The sequence below is a fragment of the Rhopalosiphum padi genome, chromosome 4, assembly GCF_020882245.1.
Source record: "Rhopalosiphum padi isolate XX-2018 chromosome 4, ASM2088224v1, whole genome shotgun sequence".
Classification (NCBI taxonomy): domain Eukaryota; kingdom Metazoa; phylum Arthropoda; class Insecta; order Hemiptera; family Aphididae; genus Rhopalosiphum; species Rhopalosiphum padi.
Window position 1 is genome coordinate 20,119,512 of NC_083600.1, and position 16,400 is coordinate 20,135,911.

The following is a 16,400-nucleotide window of genomic DNA, read 5'->3' on the forward strand; positions in this document are numbered from 1 at the left end:
ATATAAGATAATTATGATACATTTCCAAAATTATTATGTAAATAATATCAGTGTTCGATCACCTATAGTCGTGTCACATAAACTGCGTTTCAGTGCGTATAGTTTCTATTTTTCTTAATATGGATCTAGAAAATATAACTATTATTTTATCAGAAAGAGGTAAAGAATTGGCCTTACTGAATTTATACAAATATAAATTAATTGGAGAACGAAAAAAATATAATCTTTTAAGACGGAGGTGTACCAATAATAAATGTTCAGCAATAATTTTCTCAGGTTTAGATAAACTTAAAGTGATTGAAACTTCTGGACAACATAATCACGATCAAAATTCAATTGAGAAAATAGAAACACAAAATAAATGTTGAGAGAAAATTGCAAAAGAAAAGCTAAGGAATCATTTTCCACACAGCCAATTAAAATTATTCACACTGAACTTTTAAATTCATCTTCGACATCAAATTTAAGTAGTAAAAATGTAAGAAATATACGGAAAGCAATGCATGATAAACGGAAGCAGACTTATCCTAAATTACCAACTTCTATGGATGAAGCAATTTGTCAATTAAGAAACTTACAAAATGAAGAATGTTATAAATATAAGGGCCAACAATTCATTTACATGCCGACCGATGATAATTTTGTATGTTTAACTACGCAACAAAATATATAATTTATGACAAATAATTGTACTGAGTATTTTGGCGATGGTTCATTTAATTATGCTCCAAAATATTTTATTCAATTGTATACAATACATATATGGATATAAAAATGGATACTGCTTGGTACTTGTTTACTATTTTTACAAAATAAAACTAGGTCTACTTATGTTAAAATGTGGCAATTTTTAAATAATTTATGTTTAAAATTATGCGGAAAAAATTTGCAAATTAACACATTTCATGTTGATTTTGAAATTGGAGCTCATCAGGCAATTACAGACGTATATACATACTTTGATAAATTTGTATTATTTAGATCTTAAACATAATATTACAATTTTAAAAAATAATCTAGCAAAAATAGTTTTTTGATTTGTATAGTTTGTATGTAAAAAATAATGTGATAAATGACCAACGGTACATTTAAGTACCAGGATCAAAATGTTAAACTGACCAACTGTACTTCTAAGTACCAAGTACTTAACTCAAATTTGGGCTAAACAATTTTTTTAAAAAGGTCCACTTATTTATTAATAGGTCAATTATAATTATTTTATGCAAAAAAAATGGGAAAATAATTTTAATTCTATGTCTGGTCGACAAAGGGTTAAAACTATTTATGTAATGATATTTGAAAATTAAAATTAAAACTTTTGAGTTAAATTAAAAAACCAATGCGACTCAACGAGCAGGTAAGTTTTCAAGGGCTAAAACACGACTGTTGGATTTATTTCATCTTAGTCAACGTTTCTGTCTGTGTTTCGATCAACACGCTAACGACTGCATGGACATGAGGATGAGGTGAATAAAACTGCAAATTGTACGTGCGACGAAAGCTTTCGGCTGCATTGGTCGTTCTAAAAATTTAAATAAAACAACAAAAATTAGTAAAAAAGTTTTTATGAAATTTTAAAAAAATATTGTAAAAACCTTGGGTTTGGCGAAGGAATTTCAGCCCAAATATTTGGCGGAAATTGGCAAGTATTTTCAATAAAATTGTGTAGAATGTAGTCAGAAAATATAAAACCGTCATCATTTGGACAAATTGATATTAACTCGTGAAATGCATCAACTACTTCTTCTGAGGAAATAAATGCCAAACCAAAAAACATTTTCAACCATTTCCCTAGTTCATTACTGTTGTCCATGTATGATATTATCAGAGAAGGTTCGCCAACAATCTACCAACAAATTATTATATTTTAAAAATACTATATTATACAGGGTGATTCTTTTATCATAAAACACTCATTATTACAAAAAGTATTCATGTAAGTATGTAAGTCCTACATGTAAGTAGTGGATAATCATTTTGCGGGGTAACCCCGTACCACTTCACTCCGCGCATCTAAACTTTAAATACTTATAACTCATAAACTACTCGCCCTAAATTCAATTTTTATGTATCAAAATATATCAATACTTTTTGAAATAATGAGTGTTTTATGATAAAAGAATCACCCTGTATACAATACAGATAATTTATAAATACTATAATAATATAGTAAAAATTATTTCTTACTTTTCTCCACCATGATTGTCCTAAATGGAATCTACATCCAATTATTTTAATATTTCCAAATACTAATAATAATGCATTCAGAATAATCACAAATATTTAAAATCTTATACATATGGTTACTATTTTATTTTTAATTTTGAAAAATGTACATCTAAAAATCCATATGGATAATGTTATATATTATAACAAATATAAGTATGACATATATGATATAAATATAAAATAATAATCTCAATATAGGTTGCGAAAACAATAATTCATCAGCAATATTAGATCTCATACATTATTTTGGCACGACAGCCGACGACTAACGTGAAATAATTAACGACGGTACTTTTGAGTCCATTGCATTTAAGCAGACTTTGTTCCTTCTACACCGAGATATAAACAATAACAATATTTATAATCTAGACACAATTACTAATAATTCCAGTGGATAATAATGCTAAAAATAGCTTTTGTACGTGATTAAAAACCAGTTTGATGTTGGCATGTTTACTTCTAAGAATGTTCGTGTACATTGTTTACTTTGACATCTATTTACACAGGTTATATATTTCTAAATTTGTATCGGAGTTTTATTTTTTTCTTGTAGCTAAAGAGGTACTTTTTCGTACCGACGGGTCACATTATAGATAAATGAATCTTATTATTTATTAATTATTATATATTAATTTGTGCTGTGGTACTCAGAAGTACCGTCGGTCGACAAAGGGTTAAAAAAATATGTGTATTGTCATCGGCGAGTCTGGTTTTTCAATATAAATAATATCATACGCTCATGGCAGTAACGCAGGTCTAAGACACAACTGTAGGTTGTTTAAGTTTTGATTGTGTGCAATTTGCTCAAATGGTTTAGACCAGAATATTACCATAGTATAGATCTAACTTTAGACCATTTTAAAAAATATGACCATATATAGGCAATAGGCATATTTTAGCCATACATATTGTAACACGAAGCAATTATTATTTATACAGACTTACAGAGTGTATCACGAAGTTTTCAATATTATTTTTTAATTATTTTTTTTCATATAATTAATAGACGCTTGTACTACACACGTAACATACAATGTTTTTGTACAGAAAATATTAAATTTTAAATTTGATTTAATTTTTTTTGAAAAAATTCAAAATAGCCATAATAAACATATTAAAAAAAATAGTTTTAACATTTACAGTATTTAATTTGAGTACCTAATCCGTTTGTGACTTATGAACTTTTAAATATTCGTTAAATTTTCTGTTACTGTGCAATTTAACAAAATCAAAAGTAAAAACTAGTAGTCACAACAAAACTTTTATCTAGAGTTAACAATAACCATATCCGAATACTGATAGTAATATTACTGAACAATTTAGACAAAGTCGTGGTGGCGACTGGCAATATGACAGAAAGATCATAGATTATAGATAATAAAGAATATGGTTATCGTATTAGTTTTGACTACTGGTTAGTGGTTATTACTTTTGATTTTGATAAATTGCACAGTAACAGAAAGTTGAACGAATACTTAAATGTTCATAAGTCGCAAACATTAAGTCTCAAATTAAATACTGTAAACGTTAAAACTATTATTTTCAATAAGTATGTTTATAAATTTGCTATTTTTAATTTTTTCAAAACAATTTAAACCAAATCTAAAAAATAATATTTTCTGTACAAAAAATAAAAATTTTAAGTTTATACTTTATATTACACGTGTAATACAAGCGTCTATACATTACACATATACACAAAAAAATTAAAAAGTATTGGTTAAAACACAAATTATTTCATTTGTCAGAACTTCGTGACAAGTACTAAGTACACCCTACGTATAGATACCGACTAGGTAAAAGAGAATAACCTCCGCTCAGCTACGTTTAGCTTCATTAGCTTTAATATTAATATAAATCGACCTATTATTATGAAACTAATTGGTAAAACTAAGAACTTAATTTGTGCTCTTGCGTATGTTTTTTACGATAATTCGGATTTTTTTAAACGAGTTATGACCATTTTTAATTTTTCAAATTTGCCTTCATTATGCTACATTGTCTATCTCTAAATGCAAGATAACTAAATTTGTAAAATGTACAATATATTACCAAATTGCTATATTGATATTCCTATTGATCCTCCAAATAGTCATTCTCATTGTTACATTGAGCATGATTTGAATAGTTTATTATGAGGTCTTGTTATCTATCTATAAATAAGCTATAATTATTTAAAAATATTAAGTTTGTACAGAGTACAGCAGAGGAAAATATAAAATACAAAGGGATGATGTAAGATTAAGTGGATTTACTAACCTTCCCAGTATTTTTTTTTTTTTTTTTAAGAAATTGTATGATACACATTTTTAGAAAAAGTTTATAAATATATTAAAATGTATTTCATATTCATAGAAAAAAAATGTGGTTATTTCAATATAAAACATAATATTCAATACATCAAAACAATGTACTACAAAATATAAGTGCATTTAAAATTATTTTAAAAAAATAAATAGATAAATATACAAATAATCATAAAAGTATTTTATTAAAACAAAATATCATTTTAAAGACTAAAATCAATAAGTATAAAATATAAAATTAGAGTAACAATGTTTTATTATAAAAAAATACAATTTATAATACTTTGATGTGTGAAAAAAAAGTAAGTTTTAAATGTAAAATATCATGTTGTTGTTAAAAATATGCATTTTTATTATGTTTATTAATAAAAATAATTTCCCATTCTTACACTTAAAATAAGTTATTTTTGAGATATTTGAGAAGAATTTAAATTATAAAATATATAATCAAAACTTTTTTGAAAGACTAATGTGAGCAAATTGTTCATCACTGTGTAGTTTAAATTAAATTATAAAATATTTTCTTATAATTGAATAGCAACAGGTTCAATTTATGTAAGAAAGAAATAATTTTAAATTATTAAATTAAAATATAACCATTATTTTATCACACTTTTTCAAACAAAAATAATATGGAATGTATTTTTATATTTTATAATAAAAAAGATTACCTAATTTTACTTAAATATAAACCAAGATTAAGTACACATCACTAATGCAAGCAGAGATTCTGTGTTAATTTAGGACAAAACTTAAAAATAAAATGTTATCATAAAATGTATACATACAATGGTAGAGGTAGATTAATATAAGGGAATAAAATATACATAATTATATTATTCAATATTTAAGTAATAAAATTTGTTTGTCAGTAAATTGTATTTTGTAAAATTCTTGTTCAATAAATTTTCCAAGATAAAAAATATTAAAAAACTTATCACTTAAGTTCATTAAGTTTACTCTAATAATAAATAATCAATAAAAAAAGAAATCAGTACTATTGAAAAGTAGTTTTGGTAATGTATGTTACAAAGCTAATAATAGTTTCAATCACAGTAATTTTTATATTTTAAGACAGACATTTAAATCATTATTTACCTATTCATCAATAAAATAAATTTTGAACACGTTTTAAAATAAAATTTAGTTAAAAATGGTACCAACATGTAATAATTTTAGATAATCTGATTATCTAAGACTATTAGATTGAGATTCTAACTGCACAATTATTTTACATCAGCTTAAAATTGAATTATTATTCAAATAATTAAAATTTGTAACCATACACTAATGTTTTAATAAATTGTGTTAATTTTGTGATATACATGACAGAATCATATTTAAACTATAATATAGGAATTTTATGAATGAATAATGTATATTAGTTCTTCTTTTCAAATTTTACTAATCTGGTTAACATAGATGTAATGCAAGGAATTTGTTTCTGTTGATGCATTTGAACAGTACCAGGGACATTAGATTCATAGTCAATGGCTACTTGACGATTCACAAATGTTAGTAAAGTTAAAAGGTCCAGCTGATAACCATATCTATTGAAAGCATCACAAAGAGCTTGCATAAACCAAGAACCTTTTTGAGTATTGCGCCATGAATAGAAACCTGAAAAAAAATACACAATTTTAAATAATAAATTACACAATAAAATGTAAAAAAAAATGTAATTAAAATAAAAAAAATGATTTATCATATGACAAGAAAAATATTTGTATTTTGTATTTTGTAAAACAATACATCTTAAACACAAGTTAAATATTTTATTTTTAATTGTAGAATTACTAGAATTATTACTTATCTATATTTATATTATTTACATACATTATGAACTGATAATAACTTTTAACGCCATACAATTCAAGTATTAAACACTTTAATACAGCATTTAAATAAAAACATAAGAATGCACTATCTCTAATAAAACAACACTATCTTCATCATACTTGTGTTGTAAGTATTTATTTTTATTATTATAACAATTTAAATTATTTAATAAGTTCTAAAATAGAATATTATGATTAAATAATTTATAATTGCTAAAACAACTATGATCCAGATTTGTAAGTTTCTACGTAATTATTTCTACTAAGCATATGCAATTTCAAAAAAGTACAAAATGTAGAAAATGTATTCAATAGTTTCCAGATTTTTTTTTTAATACTAAGAATATTTCTGAGGTAATTAAATATTTAGTATTTTAATTAAATTAAGGAATATTTTGTAAATTGAAAGAAAAATTACTTACAGTGGACCCTCAATAAGTCAAAATTCAAGTGGAATGCAATTTCTTTCGACTTACAGTTTTTAAAATGTATGCAAGTATATTATAGTTTTTAATTTAAACTATAATGTGTATGGTTATTGTTATTATTACAAAATTATAACTAAAAAAAAATGATGAAAATGTGATTAAATAATTAATAATTTTTACATTTGATACCACCGTACATGTGTAACCAATTGATCACACCTGACGATACCACATGTTGAGAAAATAAATCGAATGAATAATACAATAATAAATGTGATTAGGTTAAATCATCGCAACACACAAGCAGATTAGATTTATGGTTATACAATTTATCTATCTATATTCAGAACTTAGAATGTTCGAGTTATCTATAGTTTTTCTTTTGAGTAATCAAGGTTATCGCAAGGAAATGGCATTTATTTTGATCTAATCAAGGTTTTCGATTTACAGAGGTTCCACTATATATGTTTTAATTATAAAAATCAACTCTTGTTCTAAGAGTATAAAAAAATGTATACATTTTCCTCAATTTTAAAATAATACAAAGAAAATAATTTTATGTTTTTTTTTTTGGAAGAAAATTACCATCATATTTCAAAATTTTTTATATTCAATATTTTGCTTACAAATTCAAACCCAAGCCATAATCAACTTACCAGGAATTGTAGAGTAAGCTATAAGAAAATCTGCATAAATGGGTATTTTGAATGTAGAAGAACCATCCACTTGTGTTCTTAACTGAACCCCACCATCCAATCGGTCTCCTTGACAAGCTTGTATAAAAAATAATTTTGGTTTACTAGCTAATGTAACACATTTGTCACCAGTAAATCGACCCCAAAGATTATCTTCTGGCTTATAAGCTCCATCTTTAGCATAAATAATGCCTTGTTCACCATGTGATAGTACTGCCATTAAAAAGCAATCATAATTTGTATAGTCTTCTTTTGCCCCTGTTAAAATAAAATAACTTAAAAAAACATAATATATATATAAAAATATGATACTATAAATATAAATTGTAATAATATTTTGAATAAATAATAAATATAATATATTTTACAATATAAAAAAATTATATATATATATATATATATAAATATACGTACAATAGTCAAGTTTTTTATCCAGTTCATCTAATGTTAAATCTACATATGGTGTAACATCGAATCCTAGATTTTTTAAGGATGCTTCTAAATTAATACAATCCAATCCAGTTCCAGCTCTTGATTTAAGATCTCTAATTTGAAAGTTTTCATGATTAAAGATTATAGCCTTTCCACGATACTTGTGATGCATATTGTAATACCATGCATCCTTATCTGTGGAACTAATTCCCAAACCTTGACGAGGTGTACTTTTAAATCTATAATTAAACAACAATTATAAATTAATACTTATGTGTACACAGAGAATTGAGAGAATATATTTAATTTTAAAATGGAACAGCTATTATGTAAAAAAATATATATACTGAAGTGTATACTTGTTAATGATAATTAGTAGGTACTTATGTATAACACTTAGCTTATATACCTACAAAAGAAAACATTATTGTTAATTTACTGCTTTCCGAGTATAATACATTAGCTGATAATTTTGGATTTAAACATTGCTTTACTATATTGAATAAACAAAATTTCAAAATTCTCATACATTGTATTTTTAATATGTTTATTTAATTAATACTTTTTAACTATGTATTGAAAATTAAAATTACCTGAATAATTTACAGATATTATCTATTATAATTGTAACAATTTACTTTTGTTTTTGAATAAAATGTAATAATTATACAATACTAATTTTGATGGTATGCACAATCAATAAAGTGGCTTACCTAAAACAGTTGCCTACCAAATGTTTGAGATACTTCCTGCTCCTGAATTTTAAACATGACAATAATATAATATAATACAATGCAATTTACTAATATTATCAATCAAAAATGAATAAGATATAAAGATAAAGTAAAACAATAATTATAAGCCCAGTTAAGTAAATAAATATACTAGGTAATGTTATCTCAAACATGACATTCAAGTATTAAGGAAAAGTACCTACTTCCTTGTTTAAAATATTTTGTATTATTTACAAAGATTACATACAAGGGCTTCCAAATTTGGTAATACAAAAATGACGGGGTTTGTGTAAGATCATTCTTCACTATGTTTGCTACAATATTTTATATAATATATACCTATATGTATTTATGATGTAATTTAATACCCAAAGGTTAGAAATGAACAATTTACTGGAATAAAATAGCAAATTGTAATTAATATAATCTTTATCTTTATGAAATAAATTATTTCCAACTGGAACAAAAGTTTATTATGTGAATATTTCATTTAACTTAAATAATAAAAAATGAAGTTTTAAATTAAAATCAAATATTTATTAATATCAGAAAAACCAAAACCATGAAAACCACATACATTTCAATAAATCATCTTGAAATGTTTTAGTGAATACCTAGTAGATAATACAAAGCTGAACTAGCGATCTGGTGAGAAATTATAATTTCTTAAAATGAGTATAAATAAATACTTTGAGTAAAGAAATAAAACAAAGGCATCAATTATATAATTAAAAATAATGACGACTCACAAAGAACCAAAAGCGTCGCCAGTGTCATATCCAGGTTGATGTAACCCAGTCATCCCATCAAATTGTGTTGTCTGTGTACTGCAGTTTGTAGTAACGGTATCGCAGTTGCCATTTTCACATCTGAAACAATAGAATGGTTGATATGCAGAAAAAAAAATTAAAGATAGACCATCAACTCACTGCAAATGTTCAGTGTTTCCGTTTTTCTCCATCGCGAAAGGAAAACCTGATAAGTATATAGATACACAATAATGTAAGGCAAACTATGTATATTAGATTGAACCGATAAAAAGAGATTCTAATTTGTGAAAAATTAATTCGATTGAGCAGAGATTTGGTAAATAATTCGATAAGGATACAGCGAACAATCGATGTTAACTGTAGTAGTGTAGTGTATTCGCTAGTGTCGTGAACACTTCAGAACTTCAGAGTAGTGAGTACTGAGACTGAGAATTGTGACTATAGTCAGTGAGCAATGACTAATGAGTATTGGGCATTGACCATACAAAAGATACAGACTGGCAGACTAGTGACACTTTCCTGTGTGATCGGTGTGAACTATAAAATTGTAATTGTTACAATGTTTAATATTTAACGATACTTCTTAGTTCTTAGTTCTCATACTACACTTGGTAAATGTTAAGCGTTAACTGTAAAGTTGTTTTGTGAATCATCGAATTGACAGACCTTCCAGCTTCCACCATTGTTATCGCTGTTCAGTGGTCAGTGATGTTAGATGTCGATTACCAATATTCCCTTTGCTCTATCAAAATTTCCCGTTTTTGATAAAAATGTTTTCTAAGATAGCATCGAATTCAAATTTCAAATCTACACCTATACCGTATACCTATTTTAAATATTTAAATTAAATTTAAAGGAGTTGGTCATCGAAATTGGAAAAAATGGTCGATTAACTTCATAATATATATCAAATAATGAACTATTTACCATAATAAATAAGTTATGTACCTATAAACGCGAAGCAATCTTAAAAAATACCTAAAATATTTATATAGAAAACAATTGTAATTTTTTTACTAACGTTATTTGTAGAATGTAAAACTTGAGTATAATAATTAATTATCAAATCTAATAGCCCACTGTTCCTTCGCCCTATAGCTAATTCCTGCACACAGTGAGGGTGTTTTAAACTTGTTTTTTCTGTGTTGTTCATTGAACTAATCATAAGAAAAAAAGATTATCCATGAATCACAACCGGTGTTTACTGCAGTCAATGATATTTTTCCATTCACTTTTTTGTCGATTTCCACTGTGATACATTTTTTATCAAGTTATTTGAATTATTACTTAATCGTGAATCGAGTTTACCAGTAGCAACATAGATATGGAAGATAATAATATATATTATTTTTTAATCGTGTAGACTTAAACAATTCCCTACTATTTAGGAATAGGTCATCACGTTGTCTGCAGAATAGTATAAAGCGGCTGCAATTTTTACTTTGGTACCTATACTACCTAATACCCAAAATAAAAAATAAAATTAGATATTTCTCAATTAACCATCAATTTTAACTTGAAGCAGATTTACAACCCATTTACTCTAATCACCGATATATGTATATATATTTAAATAAAATTGAATTATGGGGAAAACGATGGTCACATAAAACGAAATACCAATGAATATATAATAATAATAATAATAATAATATATAATAATCATATATCGCATGAGTAATAATATAATATTCAGTGTTCTGTAGTATCTATCGTATTTTTTGTGCGTGCAGCAGGTTATATTCTGTGGTGCAGGACACTGGTCAGTTATTTTTTTTGTGTAGGTAACACCAGTCATCTGTGCAATGACTCACCAGTCACGACTGATGAGTATACCTAATACCTATGCTATGCATATAGGCGCATGCTTACTGGAGGGGCCGGGTGGGCACTGGCACCTTCGGCGGACTGTGCCTCCAATAAAATCATGCCCGGATAAAAAAAAATCGTGTTGTGTGTGCACCGTAGTACCTTGTAACTACAAACTACATATAGATTTTGGTTGTTATTTTTATATTTTATAATTATTTAATCTTGTAACATAAAAAATAAATGTTTCTTCATATCTAAAAAAAATTAGGTCTCACGATTTAAAAATGTGTTGTGCCCCCTCGGTCACCAATTTCTAAACACGCCTAATAGTTAATATTTATATTAATAATTAATAAAATACGAATATAAGAAGTTATAGGAATATGGAATTTTCACGCAAACCAGTTTTAGACAAAATCGATTTTGTTTTTTGTTGTAACTCGAAAACAAATAAGTGTAGATAATTGAAACACGCTTCTGAGTTCTGACTTATGAGGATGTTGCACCCGCATGTGTTGTCTCCTCCTTACACACATACGACATAGTGAATTTTCGTTAACCAGTTTCAATAGTGTGCTTTTAGTTTTGATATTAGAGTGAATTGACCTATTATCAAACTTTTAGGTAAGTACATTATCTGTGTTCTCTCGTTGGTTCTTTACGATATTTTAATTTTTAAGTGAATTATGAGTGTAAAAATATAAATATTTGAAAATGCTCATAATTCATTTAAAGCGGCTAGGTATATTACTATGACTTGCACCTAACCATTACGGCACACAAACTATGAATACCACCCTTATTATTTTACGTACTAAGAATATGATTTTTGATTTTTAAATGCAAACACATTGTTATAATATACATTATGTATAGAAATTGAAAAAAATTAATTATATTGATTTCCTATTATTGAGTAATTATGTATGTATCTATGTTCAATTTACTGTAAGAAAAACTTACAAGAAAACTTATTGTTATCAATTTTATAGGTTTTTTATTTTTTTAATCACTAATAAAAATGTCATAGTGCTTTTATCAAAAAAACAAAAGTTAAAAAGTAAAACATTTCAAATATTTATATTTACATAATACATTTATTATAATCAAAGCCAAACGGCTTTTACAAAATACATATTATAGCAAAGTGAAAATATTTTGGAAATTGTATCATACATAGTAATAATGTAAATATAAAAATATTACATACCTATAGGTACCTAGTAAATAATAAATAGGTATTTGATTAAAATTTCAATTCTGACGATTACTTATTAAAAATTTAAATAATATTATGGACATTTAGTGATTTATTTATGAATTTTTATGAATTTTTTTGAACTATAAACTCTCATAAATTAACATTTACTTAAGTATTTTTAATATTTCATAATTGAATATCTTATAATAACTTATGATGATACTTGTATTAAACTTCTAAGCTTTTTAATAAAAGATGTTATTATATATGAATCCAAAAATAATTAAAAAATATTAAATATTTTGATTTTGACATATCATAAAGCAATAAATTGAAAGATATTTATGAGTACATTGTTTAAACGTATCAATAATTTACATTGTATAATAATTTTTATAAACAACTCTACAATAGGTTAGGTACCAACATTTTATGCGTGAAAAAAAAATTAGTCAATTAGATATAAGTATTCAAATAATTTTGTTAAGTTATATTTTTTTAAATTTTAATTATTGTAATGTAATATTGTTTTATTATATGAATTTTTTATGTGGAATTATTGAAAATTTATTTTACATTTAATATGTTATTTTTATTATTAACAAACATCCGCCTCGGTAGCGCAGTAGGCAGCGCGTAAGTCTCATAATCTTAAGGTCGTGAGTTCGATCCTCACCTGGGGCAATAACTTTTTACTTATTTTTTTCTTCTATTGAAATCATTTACAATCTACGGTAATAATAAATAAAAACCTTATTAAATTAATTTAATTTAAATTTCTTATCGAATTCAAATTATTATAACTTTTATCTTTATATGTAAGTTATAACTTATAAGCAATATACCTACCTAATATAATTCAATATCACATTTCGGTTTTGTATAATTTAAAATGTGTGCAATAATAATAAACAATTGTAGCATGTTATATTATTGTAGCTATATATTTATTTTATAGTTATAAGTAATTTTAATGTAATTAAAAGAGTAATAATCATAGAAACTTAAAACATTCCAATATACCTACAATATATAATTTATCATTTTATATACTCTAAAAGTTTGAAAACATAATACAGAATCTTATAACAATATTTTCTTGCAAGATTTTTATAACTGATTGAAGTTTAAATTTTGAAACTCTAAATTTTGAAAATTATTTTGTAGTTAAAAATTCCTAAAAATGTTTGTCATAGAGCGATTTTATTATTATGTTGCATTGGCGTAGGTAGGAAATATTTTCGGGGGGGGGGAGTATCTCTTCTTCGACCTGCGCACATCGGAATAACCCACCACCAATTTCACCACCACTGGTGACTTCGCCGATGATAAAGTCATTCTAGTCCTCTTGGTGTATCCAACAGAATCCAAATGCACCTCGACATGCTCTCGACGTGGTATAAAGAGTGGAGATTTACATTTAACGAATCAAAATCCATCCACTGCACATTTACACTAAGACCTATAACCTGCCCCCCTATCATAATGAATAGCCGTCTCACATTGGCTACTCACATACGCAACAAACAACTAGTTCTCAACAATCGCCAAAGACAGCTTCGTCCCCTCCTTTCGTCCAAACATGTTACTCTACATAATGAAATCCTTATCTACAAGCTACTCCTTAAACCCATCTGGTCCTACGGAATTCAACTCTGGAGGCCAGCCAAAGACTCCAATATAAACAGAGTCTAAACATTTCAATCCAAATGCCTCCGACAGATAACTAAAGCTCCCTTCTATGTTTCGAACGATATCCTCCACTGGGACCTCCTCATTCCGACAGCCAAAAATGTTGCTAAAAATCTATACAAACGCTTCCACCTTAAACTAGCAAATCATCAAATCACCGAAACCTCCTCATCCAAAACCTTTCTTCCCGATGTTTAAAGTGTAGCTGCAGGTGTTGGACTTACACCCATGCCATGAAGTACTATTATTAAATAGTTCCTTCGACCATGCTAATCAAGCCTTTCTTTAATATATCTAATAACAGTAATAACTATCATCCATTGTGCTTATTGTAAAAAAATGTTAAACAGATTGTACAAAATAAAATAAACGAAAAAAAAAAATATGAATTATTTATCTTTAATTTCGGTGGGTGTAACCTAACCCCCCTTACCTACGCTCACGTTCCGTTGTAATTCAGAAACGAATCACTAGAAATACTTGAGATGTTTACCAAATATTATCAATTATGCATTAGCATTTTCTATAAATGGTTTAATGTTTAATTTTAAAATTATTTCGAATCTTTTTAAGATATTTTTAGCATTTAGCTAATAACATTTTTCTTATACAAATATCAATGAATTTTTTAGCTTGAACAGAAAACTTGAAAAATATCTATAAGGGTTCTCGCAAAGTCGCAAATAAATAATTTTATTAAATAATATAAATAATGCAAATTGTAAAAACACAAAACATAATTGTATTAAAGACAATAATTTCAAAATTGGATGAAACTAAAACTGATACCTATAATAGTATAATATCTTAACAAAGAATAATGATTTTAGTTCTTTTATTTTAATTTAAAAATATTATTTGTGCGTATTTGAAACTTATAAGTTATAAATTATAATATAGATTATTATGTTTTATACACACACAATAATGATTTCAAAACATTTAGATTAATTTATAATTATTGACTATTGTGTATACTATTGTATATTATGTAATATAAGTAATAAATTAGATCACAACCTATACCTATTCTGTTTTCCGGTTATTAAAAAAAAACACTGAGAATTTTTTTTTTTACCTTTATATAAAACAACCTAGAATCAGTAGAATCTAGATCCAATTTGTTATTCAAAAATTCAAAATTATTCTCATAAACCATAGTTATACATCGACATTTAACCGAATTCATACATTTTTTATCAATATTTGTAAAAAAAATATGTATAAATTTCAATAATCGTCTTATTCAAAAAAACTTAAAATTTTTTGAACATTATATCATATTAATATATTATATTAGGTAGGTATATAGAAAATGATAATACCTACCTAATAAGTAATAACACTTATTGAAAATTCCAGGTTTCTCTGGTTTTTCCCTAATTTTTTTTTGCTTATTTAATTTAAATAATTTGATCTTTATACAAAATTCTTTCCTTATGATTTAGTTATAATGAATTTATTACAAAAATTAATAAGTTAGGAAATTAAAATGTTAGCCTTTTAACACAAGCCTCGGTAGCGCAGTAGGCAGCGCGTAAGTCTCATAATCTTAAGGTCGTGAGTTCGATCCTCACCTGGGGCAATAATTTTTTCCTTTTTTCTTTTTATAAGACATAGTTTGTTACTCCTCCTGAAAGATTTTACTTAAGGCTGTACAAGTTCATTCAACATTCAACAATTTTTTATAGAAATTAAAAATAATAAACAAACATATTATAATAATACACATTTTTTTTAAAAGTTTGGACCATAATGTTATTACAATTTTTTAATTAATTAAAATGGTGAAATGTTGTTTCTAGTATTATATAAATATACTATGATAAGTTATTATATAAAAAAAATAATATATATATATATAATAATAATAATAATATATTTTAGTATATACCTAGTTATTATATGCCATTATATATCATTTTATCATTAATACTTTGACTAAATATTCTTGTGAAGATTACCTATACATTTAATATTATATTATTCAGTGTTTTTATTTTATTAATCGGATGCAAATACACAATATAATATAATATTATTATGGAAACCTCGTATATAGAAGGAATTTTGTGTTGATAATAATTATTCTGGTACTCATATCTATTATACACAGAAAGCAGATCTATATACTCAAAAAACTTTTGAAATATGATTCAAAATTAAAAAATATCATAATTAGGCTATGTATTAAATAATTGCATGTGTATACTTATGTCATATAATATGTTACAAAACATGTAAGTATTTATTTTTAACAATT

At 25.6% G+C, this 16,400-nt stretch overlaps 2 protein-coding genes and 2 non-coding genes across 5 annotated transcripts; 2 read left to right on the forward strand and 2 right to left on the reverse strand.

The window, feature by feature from the left end:
- Window positions 1–785: 785 nt before the first annotated feature.
- LOC132928783 (uncharacterized) lies at window positions 786–2,970 on the reverse strand. The gene is made up of 3 exons (XM_060993651.1): window positions 2,965–2,970; window positions 1,596–1,846; window positions 786–1,522 (listed from the first exon to the last, which is right to left on the reverse strand). The coding sequence occupies exons 1-3, from the start codon at window positions 2,968–2,970 to the stop codon at window positions 1,393–1,395; spliced, it is 387 nt and encodes a 128-aa protein (XP_060849634.1). The 3' UTR covers window positions 786–1,392.
- A 1,725-nt stretch (window positions 2,971–4,695) lies between these two features.
- LOC132930059 (caspase-1-like) lies at window positions 4,696–10,112 on the reverse strand. Of its 2 annotated transcripts, XM_060995714.1 has the most exons (6): window positions 9,771–10,112; window positions 9,592–9,637; window positions 9,412–9,531; window positions 7,911–8,167; window positions 7,458–7,754; window positions 4,696–6,155 (listed from the first exon to the last, which is right to left on the reverse strand). In XM_060995714.1, exons 2-6 carry the CDS (start codon window positions 9,621–9,623, stop codon window positions 5,917–5,919), a joined length of 945 nt encoding a protein of 314 aa, XP_060851697.1. In that variant the 5' UTR covers window positions 9,624–9,637; window positions 9,771–10,112; the 3' UTR covers window positions 4,696–5,916. The 2 variants fall into 2 exon arrangements, with proteins under 2 accessions (XP_060851697.1, XP_060851696.1); XM_060995713.1 differs by having other exon boundaries at window positions 9,592–10,111.
- Window positions 10,113–13,056: 2,944 nt separating this feature from the next.
- Trnam-cau (transfer RNA methionine (anticodon CAU)) lies at window positions 13,057–13,129 on the forward strand. The gene has a single exon. It is a non-coding gene; the product is annotated as a tRNA-Met (tRNA).
- A 2,520-nt stretch (window positions 13,130–15,649) lies between these two features.
- On the forward strand, window positions 15,650–15,722 carry Trnam-cau (transfer RNA methionine (anticodon CAU)). Its single transcript has one exon. It is a non-coding gene; the product is annotated as a tRNA-Met (tRNA).
- The last annotated feature ends 678 nt before the right edge of the window (window positions 15,723–16,400 follow it).

Bases quoted from the DNA above. Each gene is read 5' to 3' on its own strand.
- LOC132930059 (XM_060995714.1), bottom strand. From the start codon at position 9,623: ATGGAGAAAAACGGAAACACTGAACATTTGCA. The intron at 9,532-9,591 runs GTGAGTTGATGG...CTATTGTTTCAG, and splicing joins GGAAACACTGAACATTTGCA to ATGTGAAAATGGCAACTGCG. The intron at 7,755-7,910 runs GTACGTATATTT...TTATTTTAACAG, and splicing joins GGATAAAAAACTTGACTATT to GGGCAAAAGAAGACTATACA.
- LOC132928783 (XM_060993651.1), bottom strand. The intron at 1,523-1,595 runs GTTTTTACAATA...TTAAATTTTTAG, and splicing joins ATTCCTTCGCCAAACCCAAG to AACGACCAATGCAGCCGAAA.